This window comes from Fukomys damarensis, unplaced genomic scaffold (genome assembly GCF_012274545.1).
Source record: "Fukomys damarensis isolate Sample0158 unplaced genomic scaffold, DMR_v1.0_HiC HiC_scaffold_23, whole genome shotgun sequence".
In the NCBI taxonomy this organism is placed as follows: Eukaryota; Metazoa; Chordata; class Mammalia; order Rodentia; family Bathyergidae; genus Fukomys; species Fukomys damarensis.
The window spans coordinates 27653109-27676025 of NW_022900935.1; the positions used below are offsets into that span (position 1 = coordinate 27653109).

A 22917-nucleotide genomic window follows, 5' to 3' on the forward strand; every position below is an offset into this window, starting at 1 on the left:
TTTCTATTGGGGAATGATTTTCAGACACTTCATTATTCTGGCCACTGTCCAAACAAATCACAGCTATCATTCAGTGAGCACATAACATTTTATGCTGATGTTTTCCATACCTAAGCTCCTTCAATCTCTGTAGCAATTCCAATGAGGTAGATATTACCATGACCATCTTACAAGTAAGGAAACTAAGATCCATAGATGTTAAATAACCTGTGTAAGTTATGAAGACATAGAACTGGGTGTTGAATTGCACATTAGAACCCATTTACCTGTCTGCAAGCTTTTGATCTTAAGCTAGTAGCATATCTGTGATCTGTGTGGCCCGTGGCCTAATTCATCCATGCAGTTTGTAATATGGGGCCCGTATATAATCATGATATATGGATGTGTCCTAGCCAGGGAAAAATAGATCTGGACTATTATCTCTCTCATTTTCTACAGTCTGCCTCTGTGCCCGCTCTCTAAAGTGATGCTTTCGTCTCTGAAAGACTGCCAGATTCTTGTCTCATGCGGAGCTGGTTGTAGTCAATTAAACTTCTCAAAACTGACACAGGAACTTCTGGAAGTTCAAATCTGATTGTTCTTCCTTATCTTGATGAAAGAGTCCCTGAACCCAAAGTAAGAGTTATTCCAATTTTGGCTTGGTTTATAGGTTCTTGAGGGGGGTTTCACATAAAAGGAAAGGTGCCAAGAACACTCAGGAACAGAGGAGCTGCACAAACCACTTTATTTATGTTCTCTGGCAACAAAAGCCCAGGGGAGAAGCTGTATATACAACACAGTTAGCTGTAGCCAACTAACATATGGTTCTTTGTTATCATTTCTGAAAACCAACATGCAAAAGGAGAACAAGCTTTGCTCTTGATTTTTGCAGTGAACTTCAAAAATCTCCAACATAAGCCCAAAGAATGCTTAACTGGAGCTTTGTACTAAAAGCCCTATCTCCCTGGAGCCTTCCTTCCTCTCCCTATCTCCTAATCCTCATTTCCAGGAGGTCATTTTAATTAGCACGCTGTCATGGTGACTCAGCCTGCTGCTTCCACAGACAGGAAGAGAGCGGGCTCCCCTGGACCCATTCATCATACAAAGGCACTTTACTCTTCAGAAAAATGCACAATATTTAGCTTGCCCTATCCTGGGAATTGCTTCTGCTGTTGTTTTTATTTTATCTTTCCTACCAGCCTGAGGGTACATTCTTTTGTCATTTGCATTTCCCTTACTTGGCAATCACCCTTGTTTCCTCACAGATTATCAGTGACTCACCTTTTCAGGGGTCTGACATGAAACTTGTTACCAAGGAACTGCAGATCTTAGCCATACAGATCTTTGGAAAAGAATGACCAATACTTTTCGTCTTTGTAGTTAAAGTTTTGATTAAACTACCCCAGAATTGAGAAATAGCTCTCAGAATAGTCTCTAAAGTTGCATGCTGGGGGTTTGGGGGAATCAGGAAGCACGCTGCTTATAGATACAGCGACCACTGTGATTTCAAAACTTCTGTCCCATTGTTCCCAATGGTACATTTGCTTGGGGTTTGTGTGTGTTGTTGCTATTGTTTTGGATCAGAAAATACAGATATTGTATTTTCTAAAGCTATACACAACTATGACCTTCCAAAGGGAAACATCTGTGGTAACTATAACTTTAGAAGGTAAAGGAGCGTCCAAAGAACTGACCTGAGATGTGTCAGACCTCTTAAAGGGGGGTGTGTTGCTTTCCTTGTCCTGTGTAGATCTCTATATTGTGCCTGTGCTCACTTGGTTCCTGTCTCTTACAGTGTTCCGCCTTGAGCTGAAGGCTCACAATTGATTTTCCATTGGAAAATCAATGATGAAATTTCTCTTTTTTTCCCCCTTTCTCTTTCACTACTCTATGCATTATCCTTCAAATCCTTGTCTTGGAAACCAGACAAGGGTGATTAATTTCATGTCCCAGCAGGAAATGCATGCTCCTGCCGCCACAAAGACTCCCTGGATGCCACATCTTTAAAAAGGGTTTGAAGGGTCTTTGTGGTTCACTGAGCTCTTCTTGTCCCCTTTGCCGTTGGGGTGGTTGCTGGCCGGGCCCCGTAGAAGTGGGTGCTTGTAAGGAGGGGGCTTTTCTTTCCTGCAAAAGGGGAGATAACAGAAAGAGAGAAGACAGCACATATATACACTGCAAGAAAATCCTTTGAGTGCATGTCTGTCTTCCCCACTGGACTGTAGCCTCCTAGGAACAGTAACCTCGTCCTCCTCTTCTCTGTGTCCCCAGATCCTGGCTCAGGGCCTGGTTTAAAACAGGCACTATTGCTCAGTGAATGCCTGTTAGATGGATGGATGGATACATTGTGTTATTCTAGTTCTCGGGGAAAATGTAACTGTCCTACAGCTCCAGCCCTCCCACCTTTCCACCCTGATTCCAACTCATTCAACCCATTCCACCACAGGACAGGGATGAACACATAGAAAAGCTATAGCTTAGTGTTTTGGAAGGAAGCCAACAGAGCTGCCTGCCTTGAGTCCTTGGAAAGCCTTGGCATCCTTGTTAAAAAGAAAAGAGAGTTATTGCTTGAGAGGGTTTGAAACCTCATTGCCCACGTAATCATCATGGGCCTCAGAGCCCCTTTATATTCCTCAGCGTAGCCTAATTATGGCATTTCATAGTGGCTGTCTTTCCAATAAGCCTGGCAGATCCTGAACAGCAGAGATGTGTTTGGCTGATTTCTACATCCCGGGACCCAGCACCCAGAACCCAGTGCAATGCCCTTAACGTGGTTCACTGTTCATTTGTCTGCTTTACTCACATTTTAGACAATGGGCTCCTGGTGAGCAGGGACCAAATTGTATTTGTTTTTTAATTTTATCTCCAATGCACCTTGTTTATTATGTTTTTGAGTAATCAGTTGCTGTGACATTCACTCACTGGACTTGAATTTATTTCCAGTGAGAAGAATGGGTTTTTGAGCCCAAAAGAACTGATCTGAATTTCTATGTTGGCTAAGTCCAAGAAGTATGACCTTGGGAAAGTTATTTATCCTTCTGAGCCTCATTTGTAAAGCAAGAATAAAATCTCCCAATCTTGCTGGGGTAGTGTAAGGTTAAGTGAATTAATATGAGTAGACACACTTGGTGTCTTCCCTTTCCTATGTTAACTTATGGATGTGTGGGGCTAAGGTACTGGGTGCTAGGTATGGTCCGACAGACTCCAGAGGTGACAAAGATAAGGCAGACGTTGATTCTACTCTCATTATTGCTTAAAGTTTAGTAGAGGAGATAGTTGTACAGAATAACTACATAAAATAATAACTGCTTGAAAATTGACACTCATTGGACTTTGCTAATGTGCCATAAGACTAATATAAGTAAAATCTGTCTAGAAATCAGTCCTTGGTAACATCCTGGTGTTACAAAGCACATGCTTTTGATGTTGCTTATGCATAATGAACTCCATTTTTCTATTTGTGGAGTTGGTTTTTGTGGCACTGGGGATTGAACCTAGGCCCTTGTGATGCTGGACAAGCACTCTACCACTGAGTTACTCTCCGAGCCTTGAGAAAATGTGACATTGAAGGAGTCCTTTCCTTTCCCTGAGCTTGTTTCTTCATTCCAAAAAAGGAGAAGAATCCATGCCTTTTTGTCTCTTAGTCTCTGGTGAAATGGAATTTGGGGAAGATTTTTAAAATTACATGGTGCTTTGTATATGTCACTGATGGGTGCGGTCTTTAACACCCAGAAGAAGCGCAGGACATAAGTCTGTTTTTATGGGAACAAAGGGAGGTGTGTGGGCCCTAGAGATAAGCTCACTTTGGTTGACAGGAGGGGCAGCTGTCAATAGGTGGTGACATGGGAATAAGGTGTTCAGTGGCTCAGAGGAGTGTGACTGTGCACGGTGACTCGGGGTGGGTTAGGAAGAGAACTTTTGTAAGAAATAGTGGGGGCACAGAGAGAAAAGAGGCACTGGAAGGCAGACTTCCTAACCACTGGCCTCTGCAGAGGCTCTTCTCCTTCCTACCTCTCCAAACTTGTCTCCACTGGGAGCCAACTTCCCCCAAGTAGATCTCCTCCTTCTCCAGGCTTCTGCAGCACCTGGTGCATCACATCAGTCCTCACTCACCACTTACTAGGTCATTCTTTGCCCAATGTCTATTCCCTGAGGCCATAAGTGTGAGATATATTTGCTTTTCCTCTGTAATTCCTGGGCCCAGTGCAGGTCTGATGTGGAGTAGGTACTTGAGGAGTGTGGGATAAATGGAAATGAGCTTTTGGTCTTATCTTTGCCACCTCTTTCACTCTAAACATCCTGGACTTTGCCATAGTCAGGTATACTGAGAATGTCTTGTTAGATCCTGTTTCTTGCCTTTCCCCAACCTGGCCCCCAACACAGAATGCCTTTTCCTGCCTTTCCCTCTCATCAATCTAAATTCTTTTTTTTTAAATTGATTTTATTGGTACATTTTAGGTATACAGTATAGTTACATTCATTATTGGGATCTTGTACCTTTACACGACAGGTCTTGGTTCTCATTTTTCCCCTTGTCCCTGTCCTCCCTTCACCCCCTCCTCCCCTCCCAGTTTACAAACACTTTATTTCCATTTTTTCATTTTCTCATATTTTTTTCTTTTATCTTATTACCTTTCATCAATCTAAATCCTTTAGACACTTTAAAACTAAGTTCAAGTTCCACTAAAAGCACCTGTCAGCTGCCAAACACTTGCCAGATTGTGTGGGAGAGTAATATCTGATTTTGATTTACTTTTCTTTGCTATCATATCAAAAGATTGAAAAGGATGATTTCTGGGAGCTTCTTTAGTTCTAACACTTTATGTTCAGTCACATTCAAGACCGACTTAGGACTATATCCACGCCAGCCCTGCACCATGCACTGAAGAGACAGAACGGAGCAAGACTGCTTCCAAGAAGAAGCCAGACATGCAAAGATGTGGTGACAATGACCACAGGACATGGTATGCTATGGTTGTGTACAAGATGTAGCTAGGAGCTTAGCACAGAGGAAATAGCTGTGTCCGAGGTGGAGAAAAGGGACAGAGGACGGAGGGTGTGACATTTAGACTAAGTTTTGCAAGGCACGTAAGAGTTCACAGTGTAAAAGATGAAAGGGAGAACATTCCAAGAAGAGGAAAAGTATAAATAAAGACACGGAGGCATGAAAGTGGGCGGAAGCACAAGGCACAAGGTGGTGGAAGCAGACGCTCACCAGGGCAGTAGTAGGAGGCAGGAAATGAAGTTTAAAATTTAGGTCTTGAATAGCAAGAAGAGGAGCTGGAACATTACCCTGAAGGCAATGGGGAACCTTGGCAGGTTTTGAGAGGACATAATCTGACCCATAGTTAAGTGCTTGTTGTATACTGTTTGCTATGGTTGCTTGTATGTGTGCTTGCCTTATCCTCTGTAAATGTGTGCTCCCAGTGGGCAAGGGCTATCTGTGATCCACTCCACACACACACACAAACACACACACACACACACACACACACACATACACACACACACACACCAGGACCGCCCCTCTTGCTCAGAGCCTAAGCCTGTCTCATGCACAGAGGCCAGCCCGCCGTCTGCACTTATCCTTTATCCACCCACTGAAGCTCACTTCACCTGCTTTTTTCTCCCATCTAATTTGGTGGGAGCCTTTTGGGCTTTAGATCTGTGTATCACTGTGTTCAAAAAATGTGGGGCCTCAGCTTTGGTCATCGACTACACGTCCCTGAGCCCAAATTCTTGTGCCAATGTTGCTGTTCCTCTCAGCACCCGAGGACGCCGACCAGCTCCCGCCAGCATGTGGGCGGAAAGTGACATATTGTAATTATCCATACAGATGGGAGAAAACAAAGATTAATTTTGACTCAAAACATGTAATTTTCCTTTATAACTAGAACTGCTCTTTCACTTAAGCTATTTGATGCTCGAGTGGAAAATAAAACCAAAAAGAAAGGGTTGGGGAGAGTATTCAATTCCAAAATTAAAACTCAGAGGCTTATGCTTCTGGAAAATCATTCTTAAAGGGTTACTTATCAATTTAGAGCCAAGAGGTATTCATAGTTTGTTAAACCAGAGACATGGTTTGTTCAAGTAGTCCTCAAGTCTGTTGGCTAGTGAGGAAAGAGTTCTCCTGCTCTTTTCTAAGAGAGCTCCTAAGCTCAGAGCAAGGAGAGCTCTGAGCATTTCAGAGATCCTAGGTCTGCCCTGCACCTTCTGACCCTCAGCCCCATCTCAAAGAACACTTCCCAGACTGATACAGAGCACACTTGGTGGAGAATGACTAGGCTCTAGTTCTGGCTCCAACCAAGTCACCTGGACCCACACCTTCACTCCCTGGGCCTCAGTGTCCCCATCACGAATGACTAGATGATCCAGAAAATCTCCCTGAGTGTCAGCACTGTTTCACTGGTCTATGATGACCTAACATGTGGGAAAAAAGTGGCTGAGGATCAAGATAATTTTATTCAGGCTGACAGAGGACCTGAAAGAGATAATCCCCAAATTAACTTGTAAATGAGATTCCGAGAATTCGTTTGAGTTTTATAAAGCTTTAATTTTTTAAGAACTTCAACTAATCAAGAATGTCTTCTAAGAATGAAATAAGCACTTTCCTCTAGAAGTGAGCTCCCCAAAGGCAAGGGTCATGCTTTTATCACCAACTTGTTCCAGCACATCCTTCCTGCCAAGGACCTGGCTTAAAGTACTGCTTCTCCGAGGCGAATGAGGAAATGAATGAATGAATACATTCATGCATGTTCAGTGCGGGGTAGGTACTGCAGGAGTACAGAGGAAAAATAGATTTGACCCTTCTGTAAGAGTTTCTAATGCCTGGGATCGGGACACAAATGATTTGGGAGCAATTTGAGACGAGGTACCTTCCGAGCACGTTGTTATGAGACTCTAGGTGGACCTGGGGCTCAGAGCACCATGACTCACTTGATTGCAGAATATGGACCTTGAGACATCATCCAGACAAGCCAGGGAAGCCAAGGGACTTACCCTAGATCATCATGAGCTTCACAGAATGGGACCACAACCCAGAAGCTAGAGGAGATAAAGTCATTTTGAGCACCTACTGGCCACTGAGTATTGTAGTGAGTGGGTGTCTAATCTTTATGATCACCTGTAGAGGTTGTTGTTATTTACCCCCTTCAGGAGCAGAGAAAAGCATTGAGGGGCCTAGAAATTTGCCCCTTTTCCCATATCAGACATGTCCATATCAAACATGTTGGTTTACCTGGATAATACCGAGTACAGGGAAACTATCAAGGGCTGCATATAACATATATAATGTAGTTAATGTATATCTAGTAAAGTTTCCTTTATTTTTTATATTTGGTACTATAACATAAATAAAAGAGGGCAAGTGGCCTGCAGCCACAGGTTGGACACATCTGCATAGATCCTAGAAGCCTGGGAGAGATTTTGAACCCAAATTGATGACCCTCTATCTGGATGTCTAGATGGCTCTGGAGTCTTAAGAGTTTATGATCAAATCCTGGATCTGCTAAAAACTGTGGCCTCACACAATCCTTTTTACCCTTCTGAACCTCTTTTTCCTTATTTGCAAGATGGGAAATATAGTTTCTATAGTGAATAAACAAAATGATGTGCAAAAAGTACTTCATACATTAAATAGCAGTGATGTATTTTGTTTTATTAATGATAGGGTAGGAACATATATAGGTGCAAAGGTCCGAAGCACCATAGTATCTGGGCAAGGTCAGAGGGAAGAATGGTTGGGCGGGAACAGGTTGTCGGACATTGTCCTGTCCTTCCAGAAGGATGGGCCACAGGGGGAGTAGGTGATGAGGTCTAGAGATAGGGCAGAGCCAGCACATTCCAGATGCTTTTGGGTGTCACTACCCAAATGCTCACTGCACTGGCTGTCAGCAGGCATGGGAACACCCAGCATGTCCAGCTCTTGCCTAGCTCTCAGATAAGATGGATGTTTACCTTCCAGTCTTCTCTCTTCACTGGATCTGCAAGGTGGCCCCATCAGAGGACCCACAGTGGAATATCTCAAGGGTAAATCCCCCCTAGTCCCAAACCTTCAAGTCTTCAAGGGAAGGGAAAAAAACACACTGATGGGATAACATGTATTCCTGATGCTGTTACTGGGTGCTTAATGCATCTCTCACCATAATCTGAAAAGTGTGCGCCACTGTACCCAATTTACAGACGAAGAAATGGAAGACCCAGGGTTCATACAGAAAGCCTAGAGGACACACTAGCAGATGAAATAGCAAATGGAAACACTCAGACTAACGTAGAACAAGGACCAGCTTTAGCCCCCAGCAACACCTCTGATGATTCCCAGGTCAGAATAAAAATTGGGACCACTCGCTCGCCATAACATCAGAGTATGGTCATCATGCAGGCGCTGTGGATCTGAGGATTTGAGGCACAGGACTCACTGCACGGTGGGACATGGACCCCAAGATGTCCTCAGACCACAGATAAGCCAAGGGATTTCCCTAGGCCTCAGTGAGCTATAGTTTGGGATTGCAACATCAGAAGATGATACTTAATAATATCCTAGACAGAGGAGAGTCACTGTTCTTTCTCATACGGTCTCTGGCAGGACTGAAATTGTCTCTCTTGTGCTACGGATGGGAAACTGAGGGCCAGGGTGAAGCTGAGGAATGTAACCCTGAACCTCAAAAGCCAGTTATGTAGGACCGAAGCCCAACTGCTCTGCTCTGCTGCTTACCGTAGTCTTGGCATGGGAAGCGCCACCTTTTCCACCAGGGGGTTCAGCCGGTAGTAATCTAAAAACGTTCTCGCCACGTTCCGCCCCAGCTTCATATCTGCAGGTGTACGTGTTAAGGAGAGACTCTGAAAAACAACCGAGTGTGAAAAAGAGGCCTAGGAATAGAAAAGGCAACAATAATAAAAACACTAAAACCACTCTTTGCTCCAAGTTTTTATTATATTCTGTCTTTTTATCTACACAAAATCTGATGGTAATTATTGATATTATTCTCACTTGACAGATAAGCAAACTAAATTGCACAGAAGTTAAATAATTTGCTTAAGATTACAGAAATGGGAAGGGGAGGAACTGGTAAAGGGATCTAGGTTAGCCTTACTCAAAAGTCTGTGCATGTAGCTTTTAGAATACATTGCATCTCTTTGGAGATAAAGAGTTTCCCTGGCCTGGCCTCCGGTGACTCAGAACAAAGCCAGACAAGTGAGACACAAGGGCAAGAAATTCTTTGTTGTGTAAGATCAGGGTTTGCCTGACCCTTGGGAATCAGTCGTCTACTTGGTAGCCTCAGGTAGAATGGTAAAACCCTGACTTTAAATAGCATCTCCATTCTGCTTTGACATTCTACCAACAGTGAATTCTTAGCATAAGGTTTATGGTCTATTTATCAAAGCACAACCTCCCCAGGGAGAGATAAATTGCCAGTTCTATATTGTCCATTAATACCCTAGTATGAATTCGTACAATGATCATTTATTCAGTGGTACAGAACATTTGCTATGTGTATCAGATCTCGCACCTCTGGGCTTTCACATATCCTGTTTCCTTTGCCTGATGGGCCTCCTCCACTTCCCTTCAGGTACTGAAAACCCATCAATTCTCCAGTTCCTCAGTATCCCTTGAGAAGAGCCTTCCAGTACACTCCTCCCCTCTCTTCTCCTTCCAGGACTGTGAGTACTGTCCGTGTCCCACAATTCCAGGGCTTCTGAGTTGACTTCATTCAAAGCACCTATGGCTTGCATCATAGGGCACAAGTTAGATGCTGATTCACCTAACCCTTAGCCGTTCCCTCTCCCTCACTCTCAGCTCCAAACACACAAGCCATCACCAGGCTTTCCCCATGAGACCTTCTATCTCTTGAACTGGTTGGCTTATTTGCATTTTCCTGGAATAGGCCCGCATCATTTTCCCCACAGATTATTGACAAGTCCTAACGGGCTCCTGGCATAGCACACGCTCCCCCACCCCCATCCAGAACATTTTCTACAGCATAGCCAGGGAGGAGCGTTGTTCAAAAATGAGATCCTCCCATGCTACCAACTGAGTAAAGCACATCAGTGGCTCCCAATTGCCTTGAAAGCACACACTTTTGGAATGACTTATAGGGCTGTTCATAGTTGGGTCCCTGATTATTTTCTCAGCTTCATGCTCACTGCCTCCCGCTGTCCAACCCCTGCCCTTCACACTGTGAATTAGGGAACTTCCCTCTCCCTTCATGGGCCTCCAGGGCCAGCTCCTCCTGAGTCTCCAGGCTGTGCAGTTCAGTTGTCTTTCCTTGGATGAGTCTTCCTCAGTACCCATACTGCGACAGGGTCCCTTCTAGATCTCCATGTCCTTTTCTAGTTCTTCACCAACCAGAAAATTTGCCATCCTGTGTTTTAACTGTCTTTTCAGTAGCCTCTTCTATACTATAAGTGTAAGGAGCAGAAGCGAAAGTGTCTTACTCCATCATCTAAATACTCACAGTCATCTGGCAATACATTTGTTAAATGAATAAATAATAATATCAAACACTTATCTAACATTTAATTTGTGCTGGGCATTCTTAGGCATATTGACTCAATCCTTACAATAGCCCAATAAGATAGTTCTATTATTACTCCCATCATTCATAGACGATAAATGATTTCCCCAAATGCTGGGCATCGTGTAAATTCTGCAGCTGGAGCTTGAACCTAGGCCCTTCCTCTCTGGTGTTTCCAGAAGTCGCACTGTTTCATGTTCATATCTGTTCTCTCTCACCTGGTTAGTGGTCAGAAGCCTCAGTTTACCAAGTAATGCTACTCACACCCCTAATTCAGGAGAAGTCTTGCATGGTGACATTTATTGGAGTAGGACTCAGAGACTGGGCTAAGAGGGTTGGTGGGGAAGGACCACTCACAGATGAATTGTAAAGGCAGGACAATTGAGACAAGCCTTTCCGGTAGAGAACACAAAATAAGCAACAGTGCAGAAATGATTTTTCCACCTATTCATCTGTCCATCCTCCCATCTATGCATCCAAACAGGTATTTTTGAAAGCCTGTAGTATGCCAGGACATGTGTGAGGGAAGCACTTGGTGGGAAAAGTCTTAGTCACAGTGGAGATGATTCCATTTGCAGAATGAAGGGGCAATAGCTGCAGGCCTGATTCTGGTGCTGGCTGAGCCTCTTTGTGGCTTCTGAGCCTTCTCTCTTCAGGGCCCTGGAGATGGATCAACCTTTGAGAACAACTCAAGTGAGATCTCACCACCTTCTTCAAGAAGTCCCTGAGCTGGTGTCGGACATGGTCCAGGACGTGAAGACTGGCATTCATGGAGCACTTACTATGTGCCTGGTACTGCACTGGGACATATTACATATCATGTAATATCATATTACATATCATGTAATCGTCTAAACAACCTAGCAAAGGAGGCACTGATAGGTTGAGGAAGTTGCCCAAGGCCACAGGACTGGCAATAGTAGAGTCAGAACTTAAATCCAGACCTGCCTAACATGTTTTCCACTACCCTGGACTGTTTCGCTACTTGAAGTCACCTTTTCTGTCAAAGCCTGAGTCATCTCAGGCCATGTCTGGTGGGAGAAGGAAAAACACCAGACAAGCAAGCTGCACTGCAGTCTGTTTGTGCTTTTGGTGCTGCCACCTTCTTTCTTCCTCTGGATGTGACTGACCTTTCCTGTCTCCTTCTTTAAGTTCACAGGCTGGCACTAGGTGTGGGCTCTCTGACCAGCAGACTCTGGAGGTGGTCTCATAACCAGGGCCTGCAGGGAGAAACTGGCTGCTTTTAACCCATCTACTCTCCATCAGCTGGAGGAGACTGAAGCAGGGGTGTGTTCACAGAGGAAAGCAGAGGTCCCTGCAGAGCGAGGCAAAAAGTTGCAGCTGAAGCTTTGGAAACAGATATGCTTCATCCAAACCCTGGTTCTGCCACATGCTGTGTCCATAGATCGTATTTTCCACAGATGTCTGCAATGATATCTTCTATCTGACGTGTGATTCTGTAACATGACCTTGACACTCCTTTCACAGAGAAGTGTGGGTTGGGTTGCATCCCTTCCCCCTTGAATTTGCATGGGCTTCTGACTAACTTTTAGCCAAACAGATGGTGGAAGTGGGAGGAAGTGACATTGTATGACTTCTGGATCAAGGTCAGATGAGGCAATGCAACTTGTACCCTGCTCACTGGGATCCTTAAAGTGGAGATCTGAGCCTCCACGCGAGTGGTCTGACTTCGCTGAGTCCTGAGCTGAACTGAAGACAGCAAGAGGGGAGAGTCCTGCTCAGGCAGTAAGTAGCTCCTTCAGCATTATGCTCTCTGGCTCCAGCCATTGTCCGGCCGTAACTGCATCGACTTCACATTAGAGCCCCCCGCTGAGATCTTTCCTAATTTCTGACCCACAGAGAAAATGAAAGAACAGTTATTGCTGTTTTAATCCACTAAGTTTGGGGAGATTTTCTACCATAGACATAGGGGACTAAAACATGAGAATTTGCATAAGGAATTTGTCCCCCTGAGCCTCATTTTCTTCGTCTGCACAATATGGGTGATAACACTTGCCTTGCATGATCCTCGGGATGGGGTACATGCAGCATCTGATAAGGGCCATGGGGCTGAAGGAATAGCAAGAGAGAAGCCTGTCTCTTCCTCTCCACTACAGTGAGATCCAGACCTGAAGCAACCACGCACAGTATCCTCGTTCCTCTGTCTGCTCAAACTTCTGAGGAGTAAGGTTATTCCAGTAAAAATTCCACTATAAGATGTTTATCATTTTGGACAAGCTCTGTTTAAAAGATGTTGTTTTAAAGGTGGGAGTTTTCTGAGGTACATCCCTCACTACATCCATCTCATATATTCCTAAAGCCTCATTCCAGATTATTAGTCCCTTTGAGTCAAGGAAAGAGACACAGGTAGGGAGGAGAGCAGAGATTGATTGAACATTTTCAATTAAAATAAGCTGTCTCTGAACAAAGATTTAAGATGCAGGCAAGAAGAGGCAATAATTCTCTTGGCTGGAACCTTTTTCAATATACTACAGTATCAAGAAAGAGAAAAACAGGGATGAAAACTCCCAAGTATTCATTGCCCACAAAAATGTCAGTATCACCCATAAGTTGAAAATCTCTCCATCCTCAGGTTCTTGCATAGGTCACTAGCCTGTTTCTCACAGATGACAGGAAATGGCCAGCCAGAAGGTGGGCAGTACCAGGGAACTTAAATCAGTAATACTGGAGGATTTGGAGAGGACTGTTGGAAGCTCAGACCTGTTCAGAGACTTCCACTCAGAAATGTTTCAAAATAAAGGGTGACAGTCAGTAGCCCTACCTCCTATTTCATGAGGCTCGTAACCAGGCGATGAGGGTCTGGACATGTATTGCCCATTGTCATCCATCTATCGATTCATCCAATCTTTTGGCTCCTCAAAGAGTGATGGGTTGGGGTTGTGTAAAGAAAAACTAGACAAATACACTTTGTAGTCTAGAGTAGGGCAGCAACACATCTTCATTAATGATATTACAACAAGCTGTAGAACCGTCACACAGAGGCAACTACTATTTTTTTAAAGAGTTTACTTTGTGCAGTGTAGTTGCTGTTACCCATCCTGCCTAAGACCCTTCAAGGCCAAAGACCCATTCCACACACATTTTATGGATGAGAATACTGAAAACCAGAGAGTTTACATAATTAACCGTGAGATTCATGGTTTGAAAGTGACAGGTAGCAGACAGACCTCTGTGTCTTCTTACTGTGTGCATAGGCTTTGGTAGTCCTTTGAATAAAATCAGAATATCGAACACCGATTTTTTTTTCTGGATGTGTAGAGGGAGATTGTACTCCATATGGAAAAACTGAAGGAGGCAGACACATAGCAAAGGTTTCAAGGACAAAGACAAATCTTAGAGGGAGAGGGAGAGGGAAAGCATCGGCAGAGGCTCAGTGTGGCTGGGGCTCATGGCCTGAGACAGGACAGAGCAGGGTGGAGTGCAGAGAAGAAAGGTTGCAGCACTACACAGGGGTCAGATTAGTGAAGGCTTTGGCCACCAAATTAAGGATCTTATACTTTCATTCTCTAGGCAATAAAGACCAGTGTGTATCTACGGATTGTGTTCGTCATTCCTTCTTCCATATATATTTATGGATCATCCAGTATGTTCAGCTCCTTGAAAGTAAAGGTTCAGGCTTTACTGTGGTTAAAAATGAAACCAAATCACAACAAATCCAGTCAAATCAAGGCACTGGTTCTTAATCCTAGAACTGGAGACACATAACGAAGTGTTAAAAAGCCAAATGCACACATACTTGTGGTTGTGACAGTGATATGAAGAAAACACACAGGATCTTTAACTGAGGATACCAGGGACATGGGCTGGCTTGTTGGAGGAAGAGACTCTTCAGTTAATATGGTGCATTCAAGTAAAGGCCCCAATGTGATTAGCTCAGGAAAAGCCCCAACCTCATTCCTCTCCTCACCAAATACTTATTAAGTACCTACGATGTGCCAAGTTATTTCAGGCACTCAGGATGCTCAGTGAATAAAATGACCAAGATCCCTGCCTTTATAAAGCTTACAATCTAGATATGTAACCCTGGAGCATTTATAATTTATACAATAGGTCAGGAAGTGGTAGGCACTATGGAAATAAGCTGGGTAAGGGGGGACACTGGGGGCAGTGGTAGATTATGGCATCAAGAAGAATGGCCAGAAGAGGCCTCCTTGAAAAGGTGGGGTTTGAATGGGGTTGGTGGAGGCCAAAGAGCTGACAAGCACCAAGGAATAACTGAGCCTCCTAATCTGAAGCAGGAGAGCCGATCCAACCACAACCACAAACTGGGGATAAAAATTAACCTTAGGGATAAACTGTCCCTGCTGGGTGTCAGAGACACATCTTCTGTTCACGTGACACTGTCCTACCTCCCAGAGCCGTCTGGGAAGGGACAAGCCTCACGCACCTTCTTCTTCCTGGCCCATGGCATGCCCCATCCCATTTCTTCCCTCCTGGACCAACTTCTATGCATCCCTCTCCACACTCCTCACTCCCTGCAGCTCTTGCGGACCACTCAGATGTTCACCTGGCTCACTCTGCATCAGGTACTCAGTCTTTTCCTCTTTCTTCTCAGTGCACGCCACAGGCAGCTCTCATTACTACCCCCATTTAGCAGATGAGAAATTGGAAGTCACTCATCTGACGAGGCACATGAAGTGTTGGCACAAGGAAGATTGAAGCTCATTCACTCATTCATAGATTTGTCAGGTGCCTTCTATGCACCAGACACTGTTCTATGAAGTGGGATGAAATGAGAAGAAAAACAGACAGTTCCTGACTTATGACAGTCTTTCCTTGTTGTCTTCTTGCCTCCAAATAAGAAAATTTAACTCCTACCTGCTCCCTAGCTAGAAACTTCCACCAAGGATTTTTCTTTGCATACACTCCTACCTTTGCCAGCAACAGATGATCATCATCAAAGGGGAAAGATAAATTCCGCAAAGGGGCAGGCCAAGAAAAAGTGATTTTTCTTTGGTAAGGTTGACAGCACTGCTAGAATGTTAAGAGGCACCTGTCTGGGGGCCTCTAGGTAAAGCTAGAAGAACAATGTTACAGTGAAATACCTTTTGTCTCTATCTCCCTCACCCATCCTCCCACGGAGATGGACAGGTGTATGACTAAACATGCATCCTCCTCTGAAGGACAGGGTGGAGTGGAGGCAGTTGATATAATTACAAGTCCCCAGGCATCCCTCAAATTTGGAGGGGTGTGTGTGTATGTGTGTGTGTGTGTGTGTGTGTGTGTGTGAGAGAGAGAGAGAGAGAGAGAGAGATAGAGAGACAGAGAGAGACAGAGAGACAGAGAGAGACAGAGAGAGACAGAGAGAGAGAGCAGGAGGAGAATGCAAGAGACAAAGATAAAGGCACAGGCAGAGATCAAAAGAAGAGATGCAGAAAGGCAAGACGTTACAAAGAGAAACTCTTCAGGATAGATAATAATAAGAAAGATAATCAGAGAGACTCAGACTTGAAAACTGAAGAGAAGTGAAGTGAGGGGCAGAGAGAGCTAGGACATTAGGTAGCAAATGACAGAAATAAAGATAATCCAACCGAGAGAGAGACACATAGGCAATAGGGGAAGCGAGGAAAAGGGGTAGAGAGGGAGATGGAGAGGTGGGGGAGGCAGAGATGAGACAGAAAGGGCCAAGGGGGTCAAAAAGCAAAGAAACACAAGCATTAGAGGGGTGACAGTAAAGAGGAGAGATGCCCTGTGGTCAAAAGAGACAAACAGGAGAGAGGGAGAGGAGAGAAGCAACAGGGAAGGGAGAGGTACAGTGACTGAAAGGGAGACTTCCTCTTTGACAAGTGCAAGCCAGCAGGTATTTTGGGAGGAGGCTGCCTGTAGAGGAATACGGGACGGGAGGTTGTCTAAATTAGCCAAGGATGAATTCGAGTTGGGGGTGAAAACAGAACTCTGTATTAGTTTTGTGGTGACACATTACCACACATTTGGTGTTTTAAAATAACACAAACAACATAAATTTATTTTCTCATGGTTCCGGAAGGTAGAAAGTGGAAAGCAGTTTCTTTGAGTCAAAGTCAGTTCAGAGGGCCACCCTTCCTCTGGAGGCTCCAGGAGATTGTTTCCGGTGGCCCCTGGCATCCCTTGGCTTACGATCACATTGCTTCTATCTCAGCCTCAATGGTTCATTGCTTCCTCGATCTCTCACATGTATTAAATCTCCCTCTGCCTCCCTCTTCTAAGGATACCTGTGATTGCACGTGGGGCCAAGTTGATTATACAGCATTAGCTCCAATCTTAAGACTCAACAATAACCTCTGCAAAGATCTTGTTTCCAGATAAAGTAGAGGGTCTACCGATTAGGATCTGGCTACCTTTGGGGATAACATTTTTTAGCTTACAATGTGTTTCCCAAATGTCCATCTGCTTCGATAAAGGTGCTTGGGGTGTCTGGAGTGAAGTTCTGGCTCTGTACTGGACAACTTGCTGGGCACTCAACCCATCCTACCTCACTGGGCTTGCAAGATTAGTAGGTGGATGTCTCAGTGTTTGAAAACAAATGTGTCCAATTTCAGAGTGTTGATTATTTGCATGATTGTTGCCTCTAAAGGGCAGAAGATAGCTGCACTGGACCATGTGTTGCCTAATTTACCTCTTAAAAGTAATTTACCGCACATCACAAGGCTGCCTCCTCTGCTTTTTGTACTATTACTGCTTTAGTTCAGAGCCTCGTCTCTTATCTGGACTGTTGTCTCAGCCTCCCTTCCGGTTTTCTGACCTTCAGTTTCTCCCCATGACTGCTGAGAATAATGTCCTTATAAATGCTATCTTGTCACTTCTGGACTTTCAGCTTAAACTGATTCCCTATCACCAATAGCGTAAGATCTAAACTCTCAAATCTGTGCTGCATGGCCTTCCACGATGGTCTAAACTTTATCTCCTGACCCGGTATCCTGTTACGTATCTAGTTAACATATGGGGCTTAGAGTTTGAAAACCATGATTTTTAATCTTGGCCCCAATATGTGTAGCTGTGGGGCCCTAGGCAGTCTATTTACCTTCTGTGAGCCCCAGTTTCCTCAATACTGAATTGGATAATGTCACTTGCCTCACAGCACTATTATATTGACTAGAAACCCTAGAGCCAAAACTCCCAGCACAATTCTGGCATGCAGCATGGCATGACAGTTTTACTATCATTATTAATTATGGCTCTGTCGTCTCCAGCAAAGTGTGAATTCATCAGGGGCACATGGGTATGTCAAGTTCAAATTTGTCTCCACTGCAATTCGCACATGCCTATTAACCCAGGCATGAAGAAAAAGCAAAACAAAACAAAATACCAAGATAGGGGAGGGAGATAGAAAGGCAAGAAGAAAGATAAATGAAAAATTATTTTCAAAATTTTGTGTTCAGGATGAGACTGTGTAGGTCTCTTCCATATGCTCTGTGCCTCGGTTTTCTGTCCCACAAAATCACCTGAAGGGTGAACAGATGATCTCTACTTTCAATTTTTACTGTCTCTGCTCCGACCAGAAGTATATTCCTGGAGCAAAGTATATCCTTTCTGGCCAATGAGATGAGAGTTATTCTTACCAGGAATGAGGGTGATTCTTAATGGGGAAGTTAGTGAAGTCAGGCTAGAGGCTGGCTGGGCAAGAATAGGTGCAGATCTGGTATCAGGGATAATGTGCCTGATTCAGTGGAATGACCTTGGGGGATTTTGGGGCCCCAAACTTATTAGGCAGGTTGCTGTCACTTTACTCACTGATTCATTCAACAGATACTTATAGAGCACTGCCTGAATGCTGGGTCATAGACTGAGCATTTGGATCATATAAATATATGCTGATTGCATAGAATAAATAACACCAAGATGTTCTGCCTCAAGCTGCCTGCAGCCCAGACACTATGGACACTTTGGGCTAGTTGATTCTATGTGGTGGGGCTGTCTCATGCTTTGCAGCATGTCTAGCAGCGTCACTGGCCTCTTCCACTAGGTGTCAGCAGCATCCACTCTGTCAGGACAACCAAAAATGTCTTCAAATGTTGCCCAGCATTCATGGGGTGAGGAGGGCCAAACTCACTCCTGGTTGAGAACCACTAAGCCTAGGTGTTGCTCACTATCTGCTGAAGGGGCAGCAGGTGAAAAAGAAAAGATCACAGGAGCGCGACTGGGAGGGCCCTTGGTTTCCCTCACCAGAAAAAGTAATCCCCCGAAAGACCTTCAAAGGTTGCATTAGCCCCACAAGGTGGCTGTCTAACCCCTTGACAGCACTTTGGCAGGAAAGAGCGGCCTATCTTCATCTCCAGCACACCTCCACCCTTGAAATGCCTCTCCCTTCCCTGCTTGACCCAGACTTGCTGTCTTTATCACCCTGTCTATCTCAGATGAGCTTCTCACCCGAGGAATATTACTCTCTTTCCAGCTCCCACACTACCTTTCCCCCTCCTCTTTCACTCAAAGCACCATCAGCTTTCCAGAAGTGCCTCCTTTTCCCCACTGACAGTTGACCACTGCTCTGGAAATTGGCTCTTGAACTTGGCTGTGGCTGCCCAGCTGGACCCCAGCTCAACAACTGTTGGGACTTTGATGCTGCTCAGCCTTCAAGAGGGCTCTGCTTCTCTCAGACACTCAGCATCTGCTTGTCTCATTTATATTTTAGAAGATTCAACCAATGTACAACAAACACCAGACTGAAGACCAAAGTAAATATTTGCAGAGCAGCATCTTTGAGCAGTCAAGGAATAGGAGGTGGTGTGAGAAGCACAGGGCACTGACACATCCTGGCTTCAGGCTCAGCTCGGTTTCCTGGTGGCAGCATGGCCTTGTGAGGGGAACAGTCTCCTCTGGGTGTCAGTTTCCCGTTCTGCAACAGTGGAGAAGGGATTGGCTTGCTGATGTTTTGAGACCTTTCAGCTCTGATGTTCTGTACTGTTTTGTTTTTTGTTTTTTTGAGACAGGGTCTCACTATATAGCTGAGACTGACCTGGAACTCACGATGTAGCCCAGGCTGGTCTTGAACTGACAGCGATCCTCCTGCCTCAACCTCCTGAGTGCTGGAATTACAGGTGTGTGCCACCACATCCTGCTCAGCTCTGATGTTCTGTGAGCCTTTAGATTAGGAGCTCTTACCTTGGGCCTTGAAGGGGTTTCTGGCCCTTGATAGCATAGGCAAAATTTGATGTGTATATGTAAATTTTCTGGGGAGAATATTTATAATTTATTACAATTTTAACATCCTTGAAAGTGTTATGAATCTTGGCTGTAGTGGGTAAAATAACTGATTTTGTCACCACCTTCCAGGAAATACTCCTTCTTGTCTTTTTTTTTTAACCTTTTCCTTTGTTAGATTCAGACTCTTCTGGGATTAGGGAGAATGTGACAACATACGGGAGTGAGACCAAGTTAACTTGGAATGGGACGGACAGGTGAAATCGACCCCAAGTTCATCACATTCACTTGATAGAAAACCTTGAAGAGTCTGGTGACTCCCATCTGCCACAGGGGTCAAAGAACTGTTCAGCAAAGATGAACCCTAAGGAGTGATTAGAAACTTTGGCTGGAGTCCAGCCACTCTGTGGCCAAGAATAGAAGGTTTGTCTTAAGCCTGGGCTCAGAATTAATAGGCCCACTGAAGGGTTCCTGGAAGGGGCAGGATATGGGGTTCTCGATCTTTAAAAGAAGCCCCCTCTCCATTCCTGCGTCTTCGCCCTGTTAGGCCTGCTTTTGCAGCACTTTGGTACATTCATCACACGAGTAATCTCTTGCGAATCAATCAGCCTGTACTGAAGCCTCAGCGTTTACCAGCTGCTGAATGACCTGGGGCAGGTCGTAGATGCCCTCCAGGGCTTCAGTTTATCCATTTGGATGATCAGGAAACATTGAGATCACTTTGCAGTTTCACCAAGGGATGGCCGTCACCACATGAAACTCTACCATTATTTTAGGACACCCGTATTTATTTCCAAGCAAAATGGAAACGAATCCAGCCTTGGGAAGTATATGATATTGGGTTTAAATTCCAATCTTTAGAGTCCTCTGGCTCTAGAATGTTATGGTTTTCTTTCCTACTCTACTTTCTTTTTAATTGTTGATCTGAACTTGAAACTTAGGGAATAGGATTATTGTAAATGACCACTTACTATCTTCTAGGCACTGTGCCTGCTTCATTTGTTACCCAACAAGTGAAATAGATTTTATTATACCCCAGATACAGGTTAAAAAGCCTGGGGTTCAGGGACGTTACTTATCTAAGTTAGCATGTAGAGGGTTAGGACTCTCTAACAATCTGATCGGTCCGACTACAAGGCCTGTAGCCTTTGATCTGCTATATAAGGTGCTGTACCAGTGGGTCTGGAGATGAGATAAGTCCCTCTCCTTGAGCTACCCAGAAACTGCAATGCAGGCAATGACTACTATCACAGGGAAGTTGGGGCAAAGAAAGTGGGATTTAATATTAGAAGGACCCCAGAAGTCTTCTGAGAGGAGGCAAGACCTGAGTTGAATTGAGAGAGATAGTGGTTTTTTTTTGTTTGTTTGTTTTGTTTTTTGAGATGAATCTTTGGGACAAATCTAGTCAGAAATTAATTGAAAAACTATTAGGTACCAGGTGCTTTTCCAATTGCTGGGGTAGCACTCTACAACTCTCATGGAGTTTATTACATTAGGCAATAAGAAAACCAACAAATGTAGTATAGGACTGGAGCTGGGGAATTAGGAGGAAAAGTAGTAATGGGCCAGTCAAAGAGGCGAGAGCACGGAAAGGACTAGTTATTGGGATTTCCTTTTATCTAATGTTCTTTTAGGGACATTCTTGGTTTTCTGGTCAAGCAAAGGTGAAAACAGTGGCACTCACAGGATGGGAATATAGCCCAGCTTACACTCTCTAAGAGACCAACATGTTTACCCAGTTTTTAGGACAGAAAGAATCTCCGTAGCTTTTTAATCCTTGTCCATTGTCACTCTCCCACACCTCTGACAAGCCAGCTGGAACGAATGTCTCTGATAAATGCTAATCAGGATTTACTCAACATCGGGTCACAAAACACGTTTGCTCTACGTCTTGCTCATTCTCATTCCATTTTAGTAACAAGAAGACAACAAGCCAGATTATGGTGTATGCTCTCACCCATTCCTGGGCAACAGGATTACTTCAGTCACTTCTGTGTCACCTTATGCACCTCTGCCTGGAAGCCTGTCCCAGACCCTCTGCCTCATTCTCTTTAGGTAACTCCCACTAATTCCTTAGATCTCATCTCAACTACTGTCATACCCTCAACATCTGGGCATTCCTCTAGAGCCCCTATGCGGCCATAACTTTACATTTGAGTATATGAATTTTGATTAATACCTGTCTCTTCAACTAGACTGAGGCCTGTGATTACAGAGAGTATGTCTGCTATCTTCACCACGTTTCCTTTTCGCCTAGTAGACTGTCTGACACATTAGGTATTTAATTAAATATTTACCCCATGAAACAACCCATATTGCTAATGATAGACATTTGGAGGGAAATTTGGATCAAGTTTCTCTTGGGTCTTAGGGGAAATGAAGGTCATTTCCTAGGGGTGTAATAGACAATAAGGTTATGAGAAAAAAAAGTTCTGTAGGGGGCAAGGGTGGATATGAAAGTACATATCACAAGCTACAGAAGATAACACGGTCATTCTCTTCCTTTGTTACTCAGAGGAAAGGAGGAAAAATCCATCAGAATTAGGGACTGAGAAAGCGACATCTAATGAAGCCCTGAATAGTCATTTCCAAGGAAGCCAGAGGTGTGATTCTCTCTTGGTCACAGAAATGAACAGGTTTTGTGAAGAAAATGATGACCTCCAGCGCCATGCAGGTGAATCTTGCAGTGAGGCACCCTTATAGTCTAGGTACAGGATGAAGCCAGTTGAAAGTACAGGGCCTCCAGGAGTGCAACCTCATCGTGAATCACAGGCTCTCAGCACAGTGACCCACCACAGCAGAACAGGGAATTTGGACCTGCGCCTATAGGAGACAAACAGGAACCAGACCTGGGATGCACAAATTGTATATATAATCTCCACTTCTCTCTGCCTGTCTCTCTTCCCCATTAGACGTCCTAGAATTCTTTGAGACCAGGGCTTGCCTCTTCCCCATCCTCATCTCCTTAAAGTCTAATACACCAGCAAATTAATACTCATGAAAAGCAGAGGTGAATAAATAAACTTTACACAAATGGCTCACTCCTTTTCCTGTATTTCTTTATCTATAAAATGGGAATAACCTAATGAATGCGAGAGCAAGCAGTGTGGAGTTTAATATAAAGCAGATGCTCAAACATAGATTGTCTTCTTTTTTGCTTTTAACCATACCTCATGTCTTCTAGTACTGCCTGAACTTCACTGACCCATATTTTCTAGATGTAAGGTGCCAATGAACAAATGATCAGAGAATCACAAACTGTCTAAGTAGGAGAGTACCAGCCTTATTT

The 22917-nt window shown here is 44.2% G+C and overlaps 1 protein-coding gene across 4 annotated transcripts in view; it reads right to left on the reverse strand.

The window, feature by feature from the left end:
* Positions 1-724: 724 nt before the first annotated feature.
* Positions 725-22917, reverse strand: part of Agbl4 (ATP/GTP binding protein like 4) — a 1213327-nt gene continuing 1191134 nt past the window's right edge. For 2 of the 4 annotated variants that reach the window (XM_033767835.1, XM_033767838.1), the window contains 2 exons: positions 8690-8786; positions 7622-7958 (listed from right to left, as the gene is read on the reverse strand). In XM_033767835.1, the coding sequence (XP_033623726.1) occupies positions 7700-7958; positions 8690-8786 (356 nt within the window). In that variant the 3' untranslated portion in view covers positions 7622-7699. Of the gene's footprint in view, positions 2104-7621; positions 7959-8689; positions 8787-22917 lie in introns of those variants that run through there. The other 2 variants (XM_033767837.1, XM_010610280.3) reach the window with 2 other exon arrangements.